We start from the raw sequence: 18,520 nt of genomic DNA, 5'->3' as shown, positions 1-18,520 counted from the left end.
TTTGTGACGGAAGGCAAAAAGTTATTTGTTGCGATGTCAAGCTCAAAAATGGGATGTGCGTTGATTTAATAAGTCGAGATGAAAATTGATGAGACATGAGCAGAACTTTGAGTCAAATGGGGCTTTATTTAATTCAAGTGATTCAGTTTATTGACTATAATGTTGCAATCTATTGGAAGAATTATGTTGTTTGTACAGAGAGGACTTTGAGGGCAGTAAAAATATGTCATAATTCACAATATCTTATATAGACATGGTAAAGGTATAGATTTTCCCACTGGATATACTGAGGGTTTTCCTCTGGTACAGAAGATGTGTATAAAACACATCAACTTAACAAGATGAGATGATACATAATATTTGGCTTGCAAGAAAGAGACAGGAATCTTGCATTATTTGGTAAAATTAAGGTTTGAAGTGATTCGTTTTTGCAAACACAGTCAGGATTTCATTTTAGAAACTGAATTAAAAGGAATCCATAATTACGATAGAATAACTCAGTCCAGGTTTGTTGAGTTCACATAATAATTTTTGTCTGAGTCTAAGATGGTTTTAATGGCCAAAAAAGCTTTGAAAATGTCTATTCAATGTAGGCCTATCAGGTTCACATGTAACCAGTTCATACATTTTAGATTTTATACTATAGATAAACATCTGCAGTCCAGATTTCTTAAAAGCAGAGAAACATCCCTTTATTCTACTGCCAAAGAGTCTGCAGCAGATGATACCTTTAGCAGTATCAGGAGCAATAGAAAAGCTTGCGCAAGAACTGTGGAATACTTCACTCTTATAAACTGTGTCAAGATACTTATTGAAGATGTTATTTTGTTTTGGGGGGATTTCACAAATACAATAAAGGTTTCATAAATCACACATTGTCTTAAATGCACTCTGATCAGAGAAGAATCATCCAAAGTCTAACCAGCAAAAATATTTAATATTTTGAACGAAAAGTGGTTCAATGCAACCCAAAGTCTTTAATTTTACCAATTACATCTTGATAGGCAAAACTAGGATATCGCTAGTAATTAGGATATTGCTAAAAAGCAATATTAGCATATCAAATAAATCCAATGCAAGGCATTCTTGCTGTGCTTTTGAATAATTTGTATCATGTTTGTCACCGTTTATTTTTTCTGCAGCGCATACAAAATGCTACAGATGATTTACAACTAGTGACGGCTTCTTCTAAGTTTGTGTTGCTAGATAGTCCAACCAGTGTGCAGCTTCTATCATTAATCTGTAATAAAACCAGAAACTACTTGACAACTGCACCTTGCTGTAGTTTAAAATGAGTCTCATACACAGATATGAATGTTTGTGGTTGTTATTTCAGGAGTTACTGCTGATCTCCAAGCAATCTCAAGTCAGAAGTGCAGCTCTCGGAGGAGAAACTTCCTAAATAAGCTGAAGAAGTTCCAAATAGGTACTGCAGATACACTGAGGTAAACCAGATCAGGACATTTCTGAAGAATGTGCAAAGTTTCTGTAGAAACACCAGGGGTTTTCCTGGTGGTTGGCATTAGACCAGGGGTCTCAAACTCCAGTCCTCGAGGGCCGCTGTCCGGCAGTTTTTAGATGTGCCTTAGGTAAAAAACACTGGAACGAAAAGGCTTAATTACCTCCTCTTTGTGTAGATCAGTTCTCCAGAGCCTTAATGACCCAGTTGTTCTATTCAGGTGTGGTGTAGCAGAGGCACATCTAAAAGTTGCAGGACTGCGGCCCTCATGGATTGGAGTTTGAGACCCCTGCATTAGAGCATAGAAAAACAGAAAAAAATGGAAATACTTTATGCATACTTTCAGAAAAGGAATGAGAATAGCTTGATCAGTGAAACCACTGGTGACAATGTGGAACTGGAAAATGTTCCTGTTTGTACTTAACATGCAGATTGACAGCAGGTTTCTCAAACAGAAATTACATGCCAGGTTTCAATTTAAAAATACCACATAGATACATTTTTACATCTTCTCTGTCTGGTTCATATCCATGCATGTTGATTCAGTTTCAGCACTGAAACAAACACAGTCGTTAACTTTTAGGAATTCTATAATTAATGTGAAAGAGCAGCCAATTAAAACTCTTCTCTGCTGGCTGTACACATGTGAACTTTGACCTCATGTAATGGGATGTTTTATTTTTTTTCCCATGTACGCTGTAAGTGTGCACAACTTTAACCAATTGAGCGTCAGTGAATCAAAATCAAGATCAAAGCAAACCTTTAGAGATGTACTGAAAGGTATGGTGTAAGTAAATTTGCAAGTAAAATTTGCACAAGCTTCAAATTTTACTTACAAATGTAGCACAATACAGATGGCAAAAGATTTCTAATCAAGAAGCAAGGTTTCCTTTCTGTAAAATTTGCAGAGCTTCCGCTGGCTCCTTATTGGCAATATTGCCAATTTTATCATTTTCAAATTACTTTGGAAAAGTAATTTTCTTACCTTTTGTGCAAAGTTTAGATAATAGACCTACAGAACAGATTTGTTTTCCAGTGACTATTGACTCCTGGTTAATTTTATTGTGTTCTGTAGATTTAAACTTTGTTGCATCAAATTGCATCGAGCTATAAGACTCTAAAAAACTCCCATGTTTAAGGCTAAAAACATTCCTTGACAAATTAGTGCAAGGATAAGCAACCTTTTCCATTGAGGGAGACATTTTTAGAAATAAAACTCACCTAGAGCCACAAAAAACATTTTTAAATATGTACTCCGCAAAATGTTTTATCATGAAGCCTGAACTTTGAAATAAAATTTCCTCCAATTTTCAGATTGTGGATTTTACATTAAAACTTACACAAAACAACTCCTAAAATGATAATTTCTTATTGCGTCTATGATCAAAAGAGAAGATCCAGAGGGACCAAAGTGCCACACTGGCTCTGGAATGTCCATTTGCAGGATGTCTTCATCTGAGTTTTATTTTGTTATGGTCGTTATGATGTTTTTCTGTACAATGTGATAGTCTGCAGTCTTTATGGCATCACAGAGTGAGACTGCACATCCTGAGGTATATATACTTTTCATTCGAAGACGGACATTTTCAGAGCCTCTGTAAAAAAAAAAAAACACGGCTGTCATAAATCCTGCTGCGGCGAAAATTTTAACAGCATTCAGGTGCAGTGATGCTCTCCCTTCCAGCGCCACCTGGTATTTCAAAGGATTCTGCAGTTCCAACAAAATGCTGAACATACATCAGAATGCCTTTATGTTTGTCTGCAGTTCTACTGGTACACATGAAAACTTCAAAATCCCAGTCCTTGAGGAGAAGCAGCCACTGTGCTTTGTTTTCATAATAATCCCTGAAGTTGTGAATTTTTTACCTCAATCTGAATAAACTTAAAAACTTGTTTGAAAAGGTTTTCAGGAGCAATAAAGTCAAAAAATCATTGTTAAAAAAGTGTCTGTCTTTCATTTAGTGTTTTGATAATGGATGAAATCAACAGAAGCTGTTGTACAGTAACTTTGCCAGAATGATTGTTTGATGTGCTGATCTCTGCGTGGTGATTTAATCAAAGTTGAGCATATTTTCTAAGCCCACTTTCTTTCCTCTGTTGTGTCTTGACTTCAAGGTTACTCCGTTCAAAAAGAAACAGAATTACTTCCAGCTGGAATTCATGTCTTTGAACAAAAGCTTCTTGCAAAACTCTTCTTACCAAAGAAAAGCAAACAATGAGAAACTTCTTTTATTACATTTCTACATCTAAAGACAAACTATTCACATGTTTGGTCTCCTGTGACTTTAATGTTATAGTGTTGCATTCCAGAGAGAATATTTGATCCAAGAATGAGTTCCTTCTGATTTTTATCATCTGAAGGTGTAAGCTTTTTGAAGGGGTTGTCTTAACATTTCTGAAATTCCTCTAAGCATTTTAAAATATGCCGTTTTTTCTGCAGGAACACAAGTTTCTTTAACTGTGACTTTATATCTTCTGATCGCATTAGTTGGGACTGAAATACAGCATTTTTGTGCTCTTTTTATGACCCAAAATAAAAAGACAGCCAATTAGTGTGACTATACATATACAGTACCAAAGAAAAATGTGCATGACTCTTGAACATTTTGACATTTTTCACATTCCCAACATTAACCTCAATGTATTTTGAGAGGATTTTATAAAAATAGTTTCAATAGTGTAGCAAATGCTTTATAGAAATTGCAGCTGCAACCCTGAATTTGAGATTTAACTTTGCTTGAATGGAGAACATCTGTAACCATCAGTTTCTGAAACCTTCACTAGATGAAGGTATGGACTCTGACTGGGCCATTGTAAAACACACAGATTTTGTTTTACAATGGACATAGCTATGAATTTGAAGGATAATACATTTAGATCACTATCCTTCAAATTCATAACTACGACCTTCATAGAATCCATAGATTTTTTTGTGGATTATAACTCCAAATTCTTTGCAGAAAACTCATCTATTTATGGATTCTTTCTCAGAATATATTCAGAATATTCACTTGAAAATGTAGCTTGGGAAGCTGAAATGCCTGTGCACTTGCTGATTTGCTGTAACCCCAAAGACTGAAATTCACTAAGACTGAGGATATTATTTACAATGTGAGTGCTAAGACGATTTTGCTGACCATAATAATGCATATTTTGTGAAATTTTGTGTGTCAACTATTAAAATAAGCAGTTAGAAGTGTTTTAAATGAATATTAAGTACTTGCTGCTGTCCAGGCCTTGTTGTTCTTTGTTTTGGTATATCACATAAAATTCCAGTAAAATGTCCTGAAGTTTTTGTTTGCAACTCATTAAAATATAAAAAAAAGTTTAAGGGGTGTGATATTTTTGTAAGGCACCATATGTTAAATCAGTGCTGCTGATCTTATTCAGTAGATTATTACAAAGCAAAAATGATCTGCAATGTGTACAAGCTGAGAAATGAAGAGAAAATGTTTCTTGCAACAAGCAAGGACATCAATTTGTAAGCAAGCTGAATATCCATGATACTTGATAAATGACTTTAAAAGAGCATGCTAAACAATTCCTTTGGAAACACAATCAGACCTGTGATGACTACTAAAATATTCCCCTGCATGCCAGCAATTTAGCTACTTAATGCACAACCAGCTCAATCTGAAGCTAACAAGTAGCCACAGTTTGAATGTTCCTGTTTCAGTTTGGGCCAAATAAAAACAGAATGGGTGCATGTGTTAATCCTACCGTGCTTCACACATTGACTTTGACAAACAATCTATTCCAATTAAAGCTGCAGCCCAGGAGACTGCACAAGGAGGCTGTGCTCCATCGGATCACATCAGCCTTTGAAAAAGTCCAGAATGGCTGATTGTGGTTTGGAGGAAAACGGGCCTCTTCAGGAACGAGTGTGGGCTGGCAGCCGGTGAAGGGAAGAGGAGGAGGTGGAGGCCGACTGGCTCCAAACAAGTCCAGAAACTTCTACAGCAAATTACATTACAGCAGAGGTATTGGAGGAGAGGGAGGGGCCGGGAGGAGGGCAAAGCCATTAATCCTGGTTGTTGCTTGAGTTTACTGCTCTTAGTGCATGTGTGTGAGGAGACAAATTAATTATGTGGTTGAGATTAATTAGGTGATGTGGGGGGAAATCTGTGACTGTAAAACTTTAGAGGGCTGCACAGCTGACTAGACTAATGGGGCGTTCATGAACTCTTAATAGATGCCTCTCTTACGTTGATAGTGTATAATCAGAGCAGGGAAAGAGAGACAGCAGCATCAACAGGGAACTTATTTCAACATCAGAGAGGCTCTGCACATGTTTATAAAGCAGGCTTTAGAATGTATTTACATAGTGGGCTATAATTAATTTTTTATGCAAGGGATCAAATGATTACTTTAAAGAGATGATATGTTGCTTCAACTTACTGCAACCGTTTAGGGAAATTGACTTAAACATTAAGGTAGAAAGCTTTACATTTCTATCAGATCTCCAGGATAACCTCGAAGGCTCTTGGTTTGTTTTAAGCTTACAATTTTTAAAAAAGTAAGAAACTGTGTAAGCGTACAACTATCAGCCCAAAAGAAAAATAGAGTTCTGTCCCATTACACCTTTAAAACTTTAATACCAACAATAAAGTTTCAGTAAGGAGTAGCCCAAAATTATCCTCATGTAAGAGTAGCACAACTATAACATCATTTTATCCAAATAAAATTAAAAAGTAGACATCCAAATTATTACTCAAGTAAAAGGGGAAAAAAAAAAAAGAAAATCAGGGTTTTAAATTGTTAATTTTACCTGCAAATCTCAGCTCTGTGATGCCTCCAAGGGTGTCGGGAGAAATGAGAGAAGTCATGAGATAATTCATCGATCAGAGAATTAAAGAAAATGATGTACTGATGAAAATCTTTGGACTGAATCTGTTACTGTACAATATTAATTTCAGTGGAAAGCAAAAACAGTTTCAGACGCTAAGTTTTTTTCTTTTGAAATGAAAGTTAACAGGCAGAAAAACAGACTTTTTGTGACCTTTTCTGCTTTCTGCTGCCTTGTTAGCACACTAAGGCTTCATACTCAGACTTCACAGGTCTTTGAGTTGCTAACATCTTCACCAAACTGTGAATTCAACCTTTAAACTTCCCACTTTAAACATTTTACAAAGCATTCCAAACTGAGCCAGAAATTGGAAGGATAAGTCTGTAATGATTTCACTCAAGTAAAAGATTTGCTTTTCTTCTTTCCTCTGCAATTAATCATGTCAGGAAACCTGAAGTTTATGTGGTGTCTCTTTCTTTCTCAAATATCTTTGAGTATATTTTACGGTCTATTTATTTCAGCAAGTACACTATAAACTCCACACATACAACAATGTTTGTCAAGTGATTATTTCTGTGAATTCTGAGGTTATGGCTTTATCAAAACTTTTGAATATCACATTAAACTAATTAAAAGTTATATAAATAGGACTATTATATTCTGTGGCCAACACAATCGCGAGGATGACTGCTTGACAGATGTTCAGCATTTAAGTGATGCCTTAAATAGATCATTGCAAAAGAAGGTAGTTGTGCTTTATGCAAGTGTATTACTGGAAATTCAAGTGAAGGGAAAATTTTTGTGCATGGAAAATGCACAAAAATAGCTACATTTTCAAGAGCATCGAGAAACATATTCAAGAGTTTTGTGGTAACTCACAAGGCATTGCTTTTTGCTGGAGAAAACTTTTCTAGGGCCTCCACATACAAATATATTCAATACTACCAATGTTTCTTTCTTTAAGCTAGCTATTTCTGATGAACTGATATTTAATGTTTTGTGTTCCTTTGTACAAACACTTTTAGACCTATGAAATTAACTATGTAAATAAGGCTTTAAGTGCTTGTTATAAGTGTCTCACACAACAAGGACAACATCAAATGCACTTCTCTTACACAAATGAGAAATTAGTCTGGATTGCAGCTCAGTGGTCCAAAGGCCTCTTTACAGATGATAGGAACTTTTATATTTCATCTGAAAATCATCAATGTGGGAAGAACAAAGAAGAGTAAATCCAAGTTGCTTGAGGCCAGTTTAGAGGTTTTCACAGTTAGTCATGACTTGGGGACACTGCTGGTGTTGATCCACTGTGTTTTCTCAGTTTTAAAGTGATGCAGTTATCTATCTTAGGGCACTAAAATGGCAAGCTTTATATAAATGCTAATTTCATTTTCCAACAGGATTCGGTGCCTGCACACAATATCAAAAATACCAATTTTAATGACCGTAGTATCATCGAGTTGATCAGCCAACAGGCTGACCTGATCATAATGAACCTATTCGTTAATGTGAAGAAAAAGAAGAACAACTCTGGAGCAAACAATACAGATTAACTGAAGCCTATTAAAACAATCTGAGCTTCCTTAATATCTTAGCAGAACCAGATACTAATGATGTTTATTTGAAAATAAAAACATAAAACATAACTCAATAAATAAATATTAAACATTACATTGCAATGGCAAAACCAAGTGAATTAATCAAAAGTTGAAATCTTTACTGAAACTAAAGATGTTCTGGTTGTTAATCAAAGGCAACTTTAAAGTATTGGGTTTTAGAATTGAGAGTAGAGGAACATAAAAACTGAATGCTGGTTCTCATTCTTGCGATACAGAGTAGAGCTGAACAGTCAGACCAGACCAATGGTTTGGAAGGCTGATACAATGACGCCAGGTTGTTTGGTGATTTATAAACAAACAAAAGTATTTTAAAGCCTATTATTTCAGCTACAGCGAGCAAGTGTAAGGACTTTAAAACTTGGGTTATGTGAGAACGTAAACAGCTCTTCAGGCAGCCCTGTAACGACACTTAAATATTTCTTTCCCACAATTTTTTTCATTTAAGTGGCACAGCAAAATATTGAGGGCATGTACTGTAAAAACTATTGACAGATTAAACATTTCAATTCTAAAATATTCTTTTATAAAATTCTTATGTAATTTTAAAATTTCGGGAGAAATTTTAATTTTTCGATTTCATTATGTGTAATCCATATTCATCAAGACCAAGAAATTAACCCTTGGAATATATCAGTTCTTTTAAAAAAAAGAATTACTGCAATAAATCAACTTCTGATGGCATTCTAATTTATTTAAATGCATCAACAGAAAGGAGCAAACTGAACAAAAAAGAGGATCATCAGTTGAGGCTTAGCAGGTATGCAATTTATTCATCTTCTTCCTAAATGGTAGTTATTGCAGGCTGTAGTGTGGAGGGAAAATGAATTTATCAGTCTTTCTTTGACCCAGGGGAAAGTGACACTGACATTGCTACAGTTTTGTGTCTTACATTTCAAAAGCTGCTGGATTCCAGTTCAATCCTCTAGATGTGGCAACCAGCAATGACCCCATCTTGAAAATAAACAATGTTCATTTAGTTGATTTCCCCATGCAGGCCAGATGACGCACATTTTAGAGATCCTTGATAATCTAAGATCAACCCCGGCCCCTCAAGATCCCTGTTTACCTTCTCCGCCTCTTTCCTTTATGCCTGCAGCAAAACAGGTTTTACTCCAAGGCTTCTCTGATTGGGTTACTCAGTAATCTCTCCAAAGTGAACACATGCAAAGTGCAGAGAGAGCAGGAAGATATGATTTGCGATCTCTGAGGGCAAACAGAAAAGAAAAGGAGTTCTTGTTGTGGTGTGGATTTAAGGAGCAGCAAGCTTAGCGTCCTGTCTGAAGTCCCGGATGCGGGATGTGGCCCTCAGTGCTTCCGAGCCACATCCAAATATCACAAAACCTTTTTGGAGCTGAGGTTTTGGAGCTTAATGTAAGTGGATGTGATTTGAATAAATAATGCCTTGCCTTTCTTGAAAACTAAGTAAGATGATTGCACCCTTGGGCATAAACAACTTCTCCTTTGATTTTTTTTTTTGGTTCAGATTGTGCTAAAATTTTACTTCACCTCTGTCCCCCACTCTTAATTCTCACATCCTATAAGAGCAGATAATTAAGTTGTGTAAAGAACCTGCTCTGAAAACAGTTAATGAAGCATCAGACAACAGCTTATTAAACACGCTCTAAAATCCAAATGTAGCTCTTCTGATAGCAGGCAGCCAAACAGGAAATCCAAGATAACTCATTATCTGAACAATAAAAGTTAATGCATAGTTTCCTATACGCATGACAGGTCCACTAAAACACGGAAAATACAGCTGTTATGCAAGTCACCAGGTGGAGAAATAATGACCTGAGTCATCCTACTACAAGCAAAGATAAACTGCACAGCGTAAAAATATGTAAAAAAAAAAAAAAAAAAAAAGAGAAAGAGAGAGAAGGAAAAACCAGTAGACATGTAAAAAATAAAATAACATCTTTATTATAGTGTTTACTTCTCAGTTTTATAAAAAAATATTTACAGTTTGAGTTACTGATGAGCAATATCTGGGTTCCATGTTTACATGACTGGCTCTTGCAAACAAAGTAAAGAAACTGATCACAAAAAGAACAAATTATTGTTCAATATTTAGTGTGTGTGCCTCTAAAACAATATAGCAGCAATATATTCCTTCAGAGCCTTGAATACAGTTAGATCTGAACAATGTTATCTCAGATAATGCGAAAGAAAAACGTCTGACAATAAAAAGCTGCTCAATGCATGTCTTTATGTAACATTACTGGCACCGTGTAAAACGAGTCTGCTGATACGAGCTGAGCTGAACCTGGTCCACATTCCTCACAGCACAGGGTGTCAATGAAATCGGTGTTTGGAAAAGAAAACCAGCAGTCTGCCCTGATTTTCACCTCACTGTTGGCCATTTCATACCTAATGCTTAGGGGGAACAAAAAAGAGCAGACTGCAGGACGTTTCATATCAAGCCAACAACCATTTATACCCACATTTATATTCCAATCACAGTCTTCTGTTAAGTAATTTTGTTTCAAAACTATAATAAAGAATTTTCACTAGCAGGTCACTACTCAAAGTTATTTTGGTTTCATTGGGTTTGTCGTGTTTTACAGGAGTTTATTTCCACAGTCAGTGGAGATGGTGGTAATTATAAGTTAATGGATAATAATATACAGATAAATGAATTGCCTTATCTCCCTTATTAATGAAATTGTCTAACTACAACAAAAGGTAAAGCACATCTCTATGAAGTGGTTTGTTTACAGGTGCAAAACGGAACAAACATCTGGGTACAAAGTTAAAGTATGAGCAGGCGAGAGGGTAGATTGACCCAGACTGCCCCAGTAACAAATATACTAGTAAAAAAATAAAATTTAGTTTAAATTTACATTAGCTTTTGTCCCTTCATTCATGTTGTTAATGAGCTCATTATGCACAAACTCAAACATTTATTTCCAGTTAAATGTTCTTCCCACCAGCTCAAAGAACTTTTTGTTAGGTTGGTGGAAGAACTGGTAGAGTTTCTGCAGGATGGCAGGAGCTACATGAGGGTGTGCTCTGCCCTTCGAGTCGTGCAAACACCGCTCTCGCCCGTGATCCCTCAAACAGTAGAATCCTTTTGTTTTGTTGAAGTAAAAATTTGAAGCATTTATCTGCGGCTCCAGCTTTAGGAATCTCTCCACTTTTTTCATCTCGGGTAAGGGGTCCTTGATTAGCCTGTCCCCGTCCACAACGTGGATGCTCTCCAGGGGGAAGTACCGCAGCCAGTTCTGCATGTGAACATAGTACAGGCTGCGATTCAGAGCCTTGTACCCCAGGTTGATCTCTCCGTCCTTCACCAGCACTGATTCGATGGGCTGGTAGCGCTTGTGCTTCTGGAGGCGGTTGTAGAAGACCTGGGTGTAGTCCGAGAGAACCCGCTCTGTGGGGTCTCTGAGGATGAGCAGCAGCTTGATGTTGGGGTTCATCTGATAGATGCGTTTAGGGACCTTGGCAGAAGTGAAGTAGGCCGGCGTCTTTTCCACCGTCAGCTGTTCGGGGAAGGCGTAAGGCATCTGACTGAGGTACCAGGGCAAACCTTTTTGAAAGTGATTCTCCCAGTCGAAAAAGTGAACTTCATTCTGAGCCGCCACCACTGCACTGTGCAAACTGAGCATCTCGATCAGAGCCCTCGTGCCTCCCTTCCTCACGCCGATGATTATGATCTGAGGAAGTTGCTGCAGGGTCCCATTGGGGTGGCTGGTGGTGCCATTGTCGGCGGCTGGTGAGGAGGTGGGGGGCGAAGATGACCCCCTGTCCGCCAGGGGCCTGGACGGGAGCGGAGGGGACTGCATAGCGAACAGCAGCAGCCCGAGGAGCAGGGCTGCCATGACAGAGGTCCTGACCCTGGAAGATTTCAGCCTGGCGAATGGAGCAAAACTGTATGCCACATTGAAAGAGCAGCAGCCTGCAGACAAAGGTCTGAGTGAAGGAAAGGTTGTTGTTCTCCCCCTGCAGCAGCAACTGGAAGGAAACAGCTGGATTTAGAGCACAGCAGGTGGACATGCATGAGAAAACCCCTATAGCCTCAAAGTCTACATGATCAAGGAAGTGAGTAGACTTTAACTCCATAATGATGAATGTTTAACAAGGATTCTCTGTTCTTTACAACTACAGTCTACCTCAATATTATGCTAACTATGAAGGGATACTAAATCCCATTAATGTTATAGAGTCCCTACAGATAAAATAAAGAATGCTGATAATACATCAACAGCATATACATTAAGAGGCCAGTAACAGAAGGAGGTTGGTGGAAATATATCACGCAGCAGTTAGAACAGAAATCACATTTTTACTACAACAATAAAGGACGCACGCTTTATCTTCCCCATCACGTTTTAAAGCACCGATCAACAAATCCTCCTTTACCTTTCAGACTATAATCCTCAAATCGACAAAGATCTCATTTCCTTCAGTTTGAGTCTCTCTGCTGGCAGAACCGAGGTTTTACGATCCAGTTCCGTTCCGCTGAACCTCCAGCGCGCAAAGAGAGAAAACTCCGATCTGGACAGAACTTCACCGGAGCGCGTCCGCTCTGTCTGCACGGCTTCAGACGGTCCTCCCGGTTTTTCACTCAGAAACTGTCAGCAAGCCCACGCCTACACTACGCCCTCGGGACCACTCCCCCTTCCGACACACGCTGTGGAAATGTTGGGAGGTATTAAACAGGATCACGCTACTGGTATGTGAGAAAGCAGGGGCGCTTCCAGGAAGTTTAGTAAGGGCGCCGCAGAGGGGAACTCTAATAATTGTGGTGGTGCTTCTGGCATGGGTTTTTGTATAAACATTAATACCTGGCATCTGTATATAATGTTGCATAAAAAATAAAATAAAACAAAACTTCATTTCTGCTTTACATATTTCTGCTGTTTTTTGATTTTGTGTAGCACACAAATATTTCAAATTAATATATTTTAATTTCAGTCAAAAGCTAATGATGTTTTCTAATGATGTCATTGCATTTATTAGAAGTTGGAAAAGCTATCAACACCAACCAGGCTTTATAGTAAAAAAAAAATAAAGAAAATAAAGTGATTTCCACTTACACCTGTAATCAAGCTTCAGCAAAAACTTTGATTTTAGTTTTTAATTTCATTCACTCAATAATAAATGTGAATAGTTCACATTACTATTCACATTAACAGAAAATTAGCTGCTCAGTTCGAAGGCTGTAACAGACATATCTCAAATACACAAAAAAAATCTTCACCAATGTCATATTGCCATACCAAACCGTAATTTTCTCTTTCTTGTGTCTTCATTGGGTCTGATTTGCAGGAGTCTAACTTTGTAACTCTTTTCTTGATGTTTAAAACTTTTTTGCTCATCTTTTTGTAAATATATTTAGAATAGGGCATACTGTGTTCCTTTTTGAAATCTGCTGGTCTGATTAGGTAAATTATATCTTGATTCTGCATGTTTCGCAGTAACGGCGGGCCTGGGTTTGACAGGTGATACATAGCTTTCTTTTTTAAAATCTGTGTTCTTAAAAACTGCATTGTATTGATATTTACTCAGGTTATCTTTGTCTGATAATACAGCTTGTTTGTTAATCTGAAACATGTACCTGTGACAACAAAAAACATATGTACACCACGGTATCTTACAATAACTCATACCTTGTCCAGCAGGTCATAGGGCACAAAACATAACAATCTCTGAGGTCTGACATCATCTACAAACTATTATGGGGTAAAACTGCCAAAGCCAAGATAGAAAACAAAGAACACTTTGTCTCAGTCTACCATGCCAAAAAAGCACAGCACATCTGACAGAGGAAAATGAATCCACCTAAACCTGCATTTAATACAGATTTTTTTCATTACTAACAACAACAGCATGATTCAATATTTCAATATGCCAGATGCATTTTTTTAGAAATATTCTGACACACTTTTGACAACTAATAGGTTTCAACTGTTATTACTAATGGGCCAGTAGGAAAACAGATTACTTTAATAGATGTATTTTCATTTACCAATAGCATTATTTTGAATAATAATAATTTTACAACTCTCCTTATTTTTGACCCCAATATGTTATCCTGGAATGGCCATTAACAAAGACAGAAGTTTAAAGAGAAAAACAAAGTTTATTATTATTAGTAAAAAGATAAATGTTACAACTTAAAAAGCTAGTTGTGTGAACTCTTAAATTCAGGCAGAATATGTATGTCATTGTGCTCCTTCCTCCCCCTTTTAAGCTGCCCTGCGAAGAGTGTGAACAGAAGAGAATGGAGTTGGTGATCCAGGGCTAACTTGATCTGATCTGAAAAAGTCAATTTACTTAAACCTTGTAGAGCTCTTAACTATCTACTTTCAGTAAAAATTAGCAGAGGAGACAGACAGCTATTCATGCATGGCATTCTTCCCCCCCTTTATCCAAACTGCAAATGCATCTGTGAGCAGGCACTGAGTCCAAATTACACAATCTCACCATCTGTTGAGATATTTGTTGCCCCCCCGGAGATTTAAAATTTTTCCACCAACAGTTCAGCGACAACAGGTTCCAAAAATTGTGCCAATCTGAGATGCAAATATTGATTCAAACCTCTGTTGCATTACACAATTTCCCCTGACTCACCTTTCAAGTTTCAGTGAGTTCAAATGAGTAAGCGACACATCACTGCTGTCAGAGACCTGACCGGTTTGTGTCACTTGTGCTCTACAGAGTTGAGGAAGCAGTAAAATCTCTGTGATGAACAGATTGGACATCTAAATGAAAACACAATGACAAAGACAGTGTTCTAGTTACATAGGAACATTTATGTGATAACATCACATAAAGCTTGTGTCTGTTCATTTCATTTTGTTTTTAAAAAGGATTTTTTGATTGCTATAGCTGCATCTTTTTGTGAATATGCATAAGGTATAAAAGTCTGGAGTGCTTTTGCAGCTGAGTATGGTGGTCTCTGATTTTATCCATGTCTGCGGAAATTTCTGCAGTGTTGGTTATTTAAGTGAAGGCCATCTTCCCTATTAAAGCAGCTCTAAACATATACAGTGGCACCACAAACAGCAAACAAAAGGCCAAATATGCCTCTTAAATACATCCTTCCCTTGTGGAGAATGCAAACGCATGTGCTTTGCTGCTTCCGAGTGCAGAGTCTAAGTGCTGATGTAGCCATGAGTTTCCTCACATTGATTTTTTTGATGCAGTTTAGTAATCCTCAGATTCTGCTCTCGTCTCTGTTATAGAAACGTAAATTCAGCTGAATCGTACAAAATAATCCTTCTTTGAGGCTAAGAGGCGTCCGATCATATTAACATGACAATAGCAGATACTCACAGACAGTAAATACCCTCAAAGCCACCTCAGTGTCTTTTCTCATACTTAAACACAAATGTCAAAAGGCTGGGATGAAGAGTTGTAGCTCTATAAAATTATCCTTTAGGGTGAACAAATGGTGCTCTTGAACTATTTTGAAAATGTTAATGTAATATCTATCAGTCTGAAATAAGAATTTAGATGTAGAAGTATTACTGCAAAGGTGCTTGCAGGAGACTGATTAAGTTAAATTTGGCAAGAAGTGCCATGACCAGCCAAACTATAGTGTGATTTGTAGGCTGGAAAATATCATATTTACTAAGGATATAGAGAAATTTAGCGGCATAATGTCTCACAACATTAATATTTCACACCTAAGAGAAATCTGTCTTGAGACGTGCTGTTAGATGTCATCTTTGTCTTATAAAGTAAGTGCAAATTATTGTGAGCCCCAGATATCAGGGTATGTGCTCTCAGCTTGACACCCAGTTGAAGCTGCATTTGAGATTCTTATTTTGATGTAAAAAAGGAAGTAATTCTTGATTTCACCTGCTGCACTGACAGAGTAAACAAATAAACTTCTTGTCACACTAAGCGCTGAAAGTTTCTTCCAAGACTGCTGTACAGTTGCTTGGTGGAAAACCAAAACAGAAATAAAATAGAAAAAAGTAAGAATTATTTATATAAATAAGAATAACACCCAGTAGCTAAAAGTATTCTGCTAGTGACACTCTTACTTACATTAAAGTGTACCCCTGTCTAAAATATCCATTTAAGACTAAGGAGGCTAAAATATAAATACTGGAGTTAGTAATTGCTGATCTTGTTATACATTTATTAAAAACAAGTGCAAATGGTGTAATTTGGGTTAAAAGTACAAGAAATCAAATTCATTTATTATTTAATAGTTTGTAAATTGTTTAATTTCATTAATTTTGGGTAAAATGCAAGTTATTTGCCACATATTTGAAATTTACACCTAAAAAAATGCTAGAAGAGTATCAATATATGATGCTAATCGCGAGTTAGCATTTAGCGTGTGCTGTTAGTAACTCTATATAGAGTTGATTAACCTTGGCCAAATATCTTAAGCTAAACAGAGACTTTTATCACACAGCGAACCGAGAGGACTTCTCTGGACTATTCTGCGGTGGATTGAATGGTCGAGTTTTGCAAGTTTATTCCATGGAGCCGGTGGTGACGTGATGCAAATTTCAACTCACCTGTTGAGTGCACCTGTGTGTTCAAGGACAAGGCCTCATCCATCCCTCACAGCTGAACCCAAAGGATTTGTGAGTAAACTAACGCATAGACGTTAGTTTACTCACAAACTAACGTCTCAAAATCTCAAAATTTTACTTTTGAGAAACTTTTTCAGAGTTGCGTCCTAATTTTATCGTTGCAGCTAAAAGCAAGCTTTAAAAGGTGAAATATTATATTCTTAGTGGGTTTAAAATAAAGTTGCTCTTATTTTTGTTTATTGGAAGGACCACTATATTTTAAAATCATAAAGTACTGTTTACCAGTAATTGTCTTGTAGTGAAACATTCCCCTCCCAGAGGATTACCATCACCTTGGTTAAGGGTTCCTATCTAGCTACTTGGGTTGGGTGCTACAAAAGTAAAAAAGCTATTTAACAGTTGTTAAAAAGTCTAAGTATTTTCATTAGAATACTTAGACTGAGGAAACCTGGAATGGATGGTTCTATTCTTGCTCTTTAGTTTAATTTAGTGTTGAAATGTAGACCTTGACTATGCTGACTTCAGACGGTTTTATTTTGTTGGTGCGTTTTAATATTGACGTCTACCTTGTAAAGTGTAATTGTTTGCTTCCTTATCAGGTCTCCCTCGGAAATAGAGATTCTAGTTTCTAAGGAATGGCTATAAGTTAAAAGGTCAATGTTCTCTGATGCTGAAATGGTTGTCCCTTTATGCTCATCCTGATCCTACTGCATCCTGAAGAGTGTTGCCACATGCGTGAAAAACAGTAATAAATAACCACCTCTTTTTTTCTCTCACAGTCAGGACAATGTAATCTGGTTTTAGTCACTCATAACTCAGCAAAATCTTAACTGGTACAAATTTTCTGTGTATTAGGGAAACTAACTCTGCAAAATTTGAGACGGAGGAGAGATGAATGGAAGCTGAGACTGAAATTACAGAGCAGTGCTTCATAGCAGGGAATTCTGATATTTTTCCACAGAGGTCACACTCTGACAGTGAGATCAGAAAACATTAAGACTGTGTACTCTCTGTGTCATTGTTAATGATGCATAATGCTGGGATGCTAGTTGTTTTTAATTTCCCTCAGAACATAAATGCTCTAAAACAGTGTTTCTCAATCTCGGTCCTCAGGGATTATATTTTAGATGCCTCTGCTCCAGCACACCTGATTCAAATGATAGCATTAGAGCAGGGGTCTCAAACTCCAGTCCTCAAGGGCCGCTGTCCTGCAGTTTTTAGATGTGCCACAGGTACAAAAAAACGCTGGAATGAAATGGCTTAATTACCTTCCCCTTGTGTAGATCAGTTCTCCAGAGCCTTGCTAATGACCTCATTATTCTATTCAGGTGTGGTGCAGCAGAGACACATCTAAAAGTTGCAGGACAACGGCCCTCGAGGACTAGAGTTTGAGACCCCTGCATTAGAGGCTGCACACCATCAAGTGCTGCAGAAGCCTTAATCACCCACTCATTCAGGTCAGGTGTGCAGTAGAAGGGGGGATACCTAAAACATGCAGGGCAGTGGTCTCTGGATAGCATGATTGAGAAACAGTGCTCTAAAATAAACCTTTTTAAATTCAGGAATTAGACTGGAGGATTTTCAGATAGCTGAAAGCAAAAGTCAGTGATTTAAAAAAAAAAAAACATGTGGTGCAAGCCAATTTAAAAAGTGTTAATGCAAATATGTACTATAGAAAAGATTTATGTCCTTCATCGTAAGTGAAGGACATAAATCCTTCATTTATTCCTCAAAATAAATTTGAGAAATATTCCTCAAATCATAAATTCTTAGCAACCTCACACCACAATTGGCCACTACAAAATGGTCAGGTTAGTCAAGCTTAATACTCTGGGGATTATTTCTATCCAGGTAATCTGATTGATGCAGTGGAAAAGGGGGAAAAAAAGAAATGTTTTCTCAAGCAGAAGCCCTGCTTAAGTTTCCACTACTCTGTTTTGATATACCTGGAAAAATACACACCCCTGTAAGGAAAGACATATTTTCCTGCTGGTTTTTTTTGTCAACTATTGTATACATAATAATATGTGGTTCTGTTGCTTTCATCCTCACCAACAAACTTGTCAGGTGTGATTTTTACTGCGTAGAGCCTGTGTGTTTCTAGAGATAATAATGAGTTATTCTCTCCGCTGCCAATCACCTTGAGAACATTGAT

At 37.2% G+C, this 18,520-nt stretch overlaps 1 protein-coding gene across 1 annotated transcript; it reads right to left on the bottom strand.

The window, feature by feature from the left end:
* Positions 1-9,761: 9,761 nt before the first annotated feature.
* hs3st1 (heparan sulfate (glucosamine) 3-O-sulfotransferase 1) lies at positions 9,762-12,496 on the bottom strand. The gene is made up of 2 exons (XM_044126587.1): positions 12,227-12,496; positions 9,762-11,818 (listed from the first exon to the last, which is right to left on the bottom strand). The coding sequence occupies exon 2, from the start codon at positions 11,683-11,685 to the stop codon at positions 10,765-10,767; it is 921 nt and encodes a 306-aa protein (XP_043982522.1). The 5' UTR covers positions 11,686-11,818; positions 12,227-12,496; the 3' UTR covers positions 9,762-10,764.
* Positions 12,497-18,520: the final 6,024 nt, after the last annotated feature.

Source organism: Gambusia affinis, linkage group LG09 (genome assembly GCF_019740435.1).
Source record: "Gambusia affinis linkage group LG09, SWU_Gaff_1.0, whole genome shotgun sequence".
NCBI lineage: Eukaryota > Metazoa > Chordata > Actinopteri > Cyprinodontiformes > Poeciliidae > Gambusia > Gambusia affinis.
The sequence above is the reverse complement of the archived record's forward strand: the minus strand, read 5'-3'. Positions and strand labels throughout refer to the sequence as shown.

Coding starts and splice junctions, on each gene's coding strand:
- hs3st1 (XM_044126587.1), bottom strand. CDS start 11,685: ATGGCAGCCCTGCTCCTCGGGCTGCTGCTGTTCGCTATGCAGTCCCCT.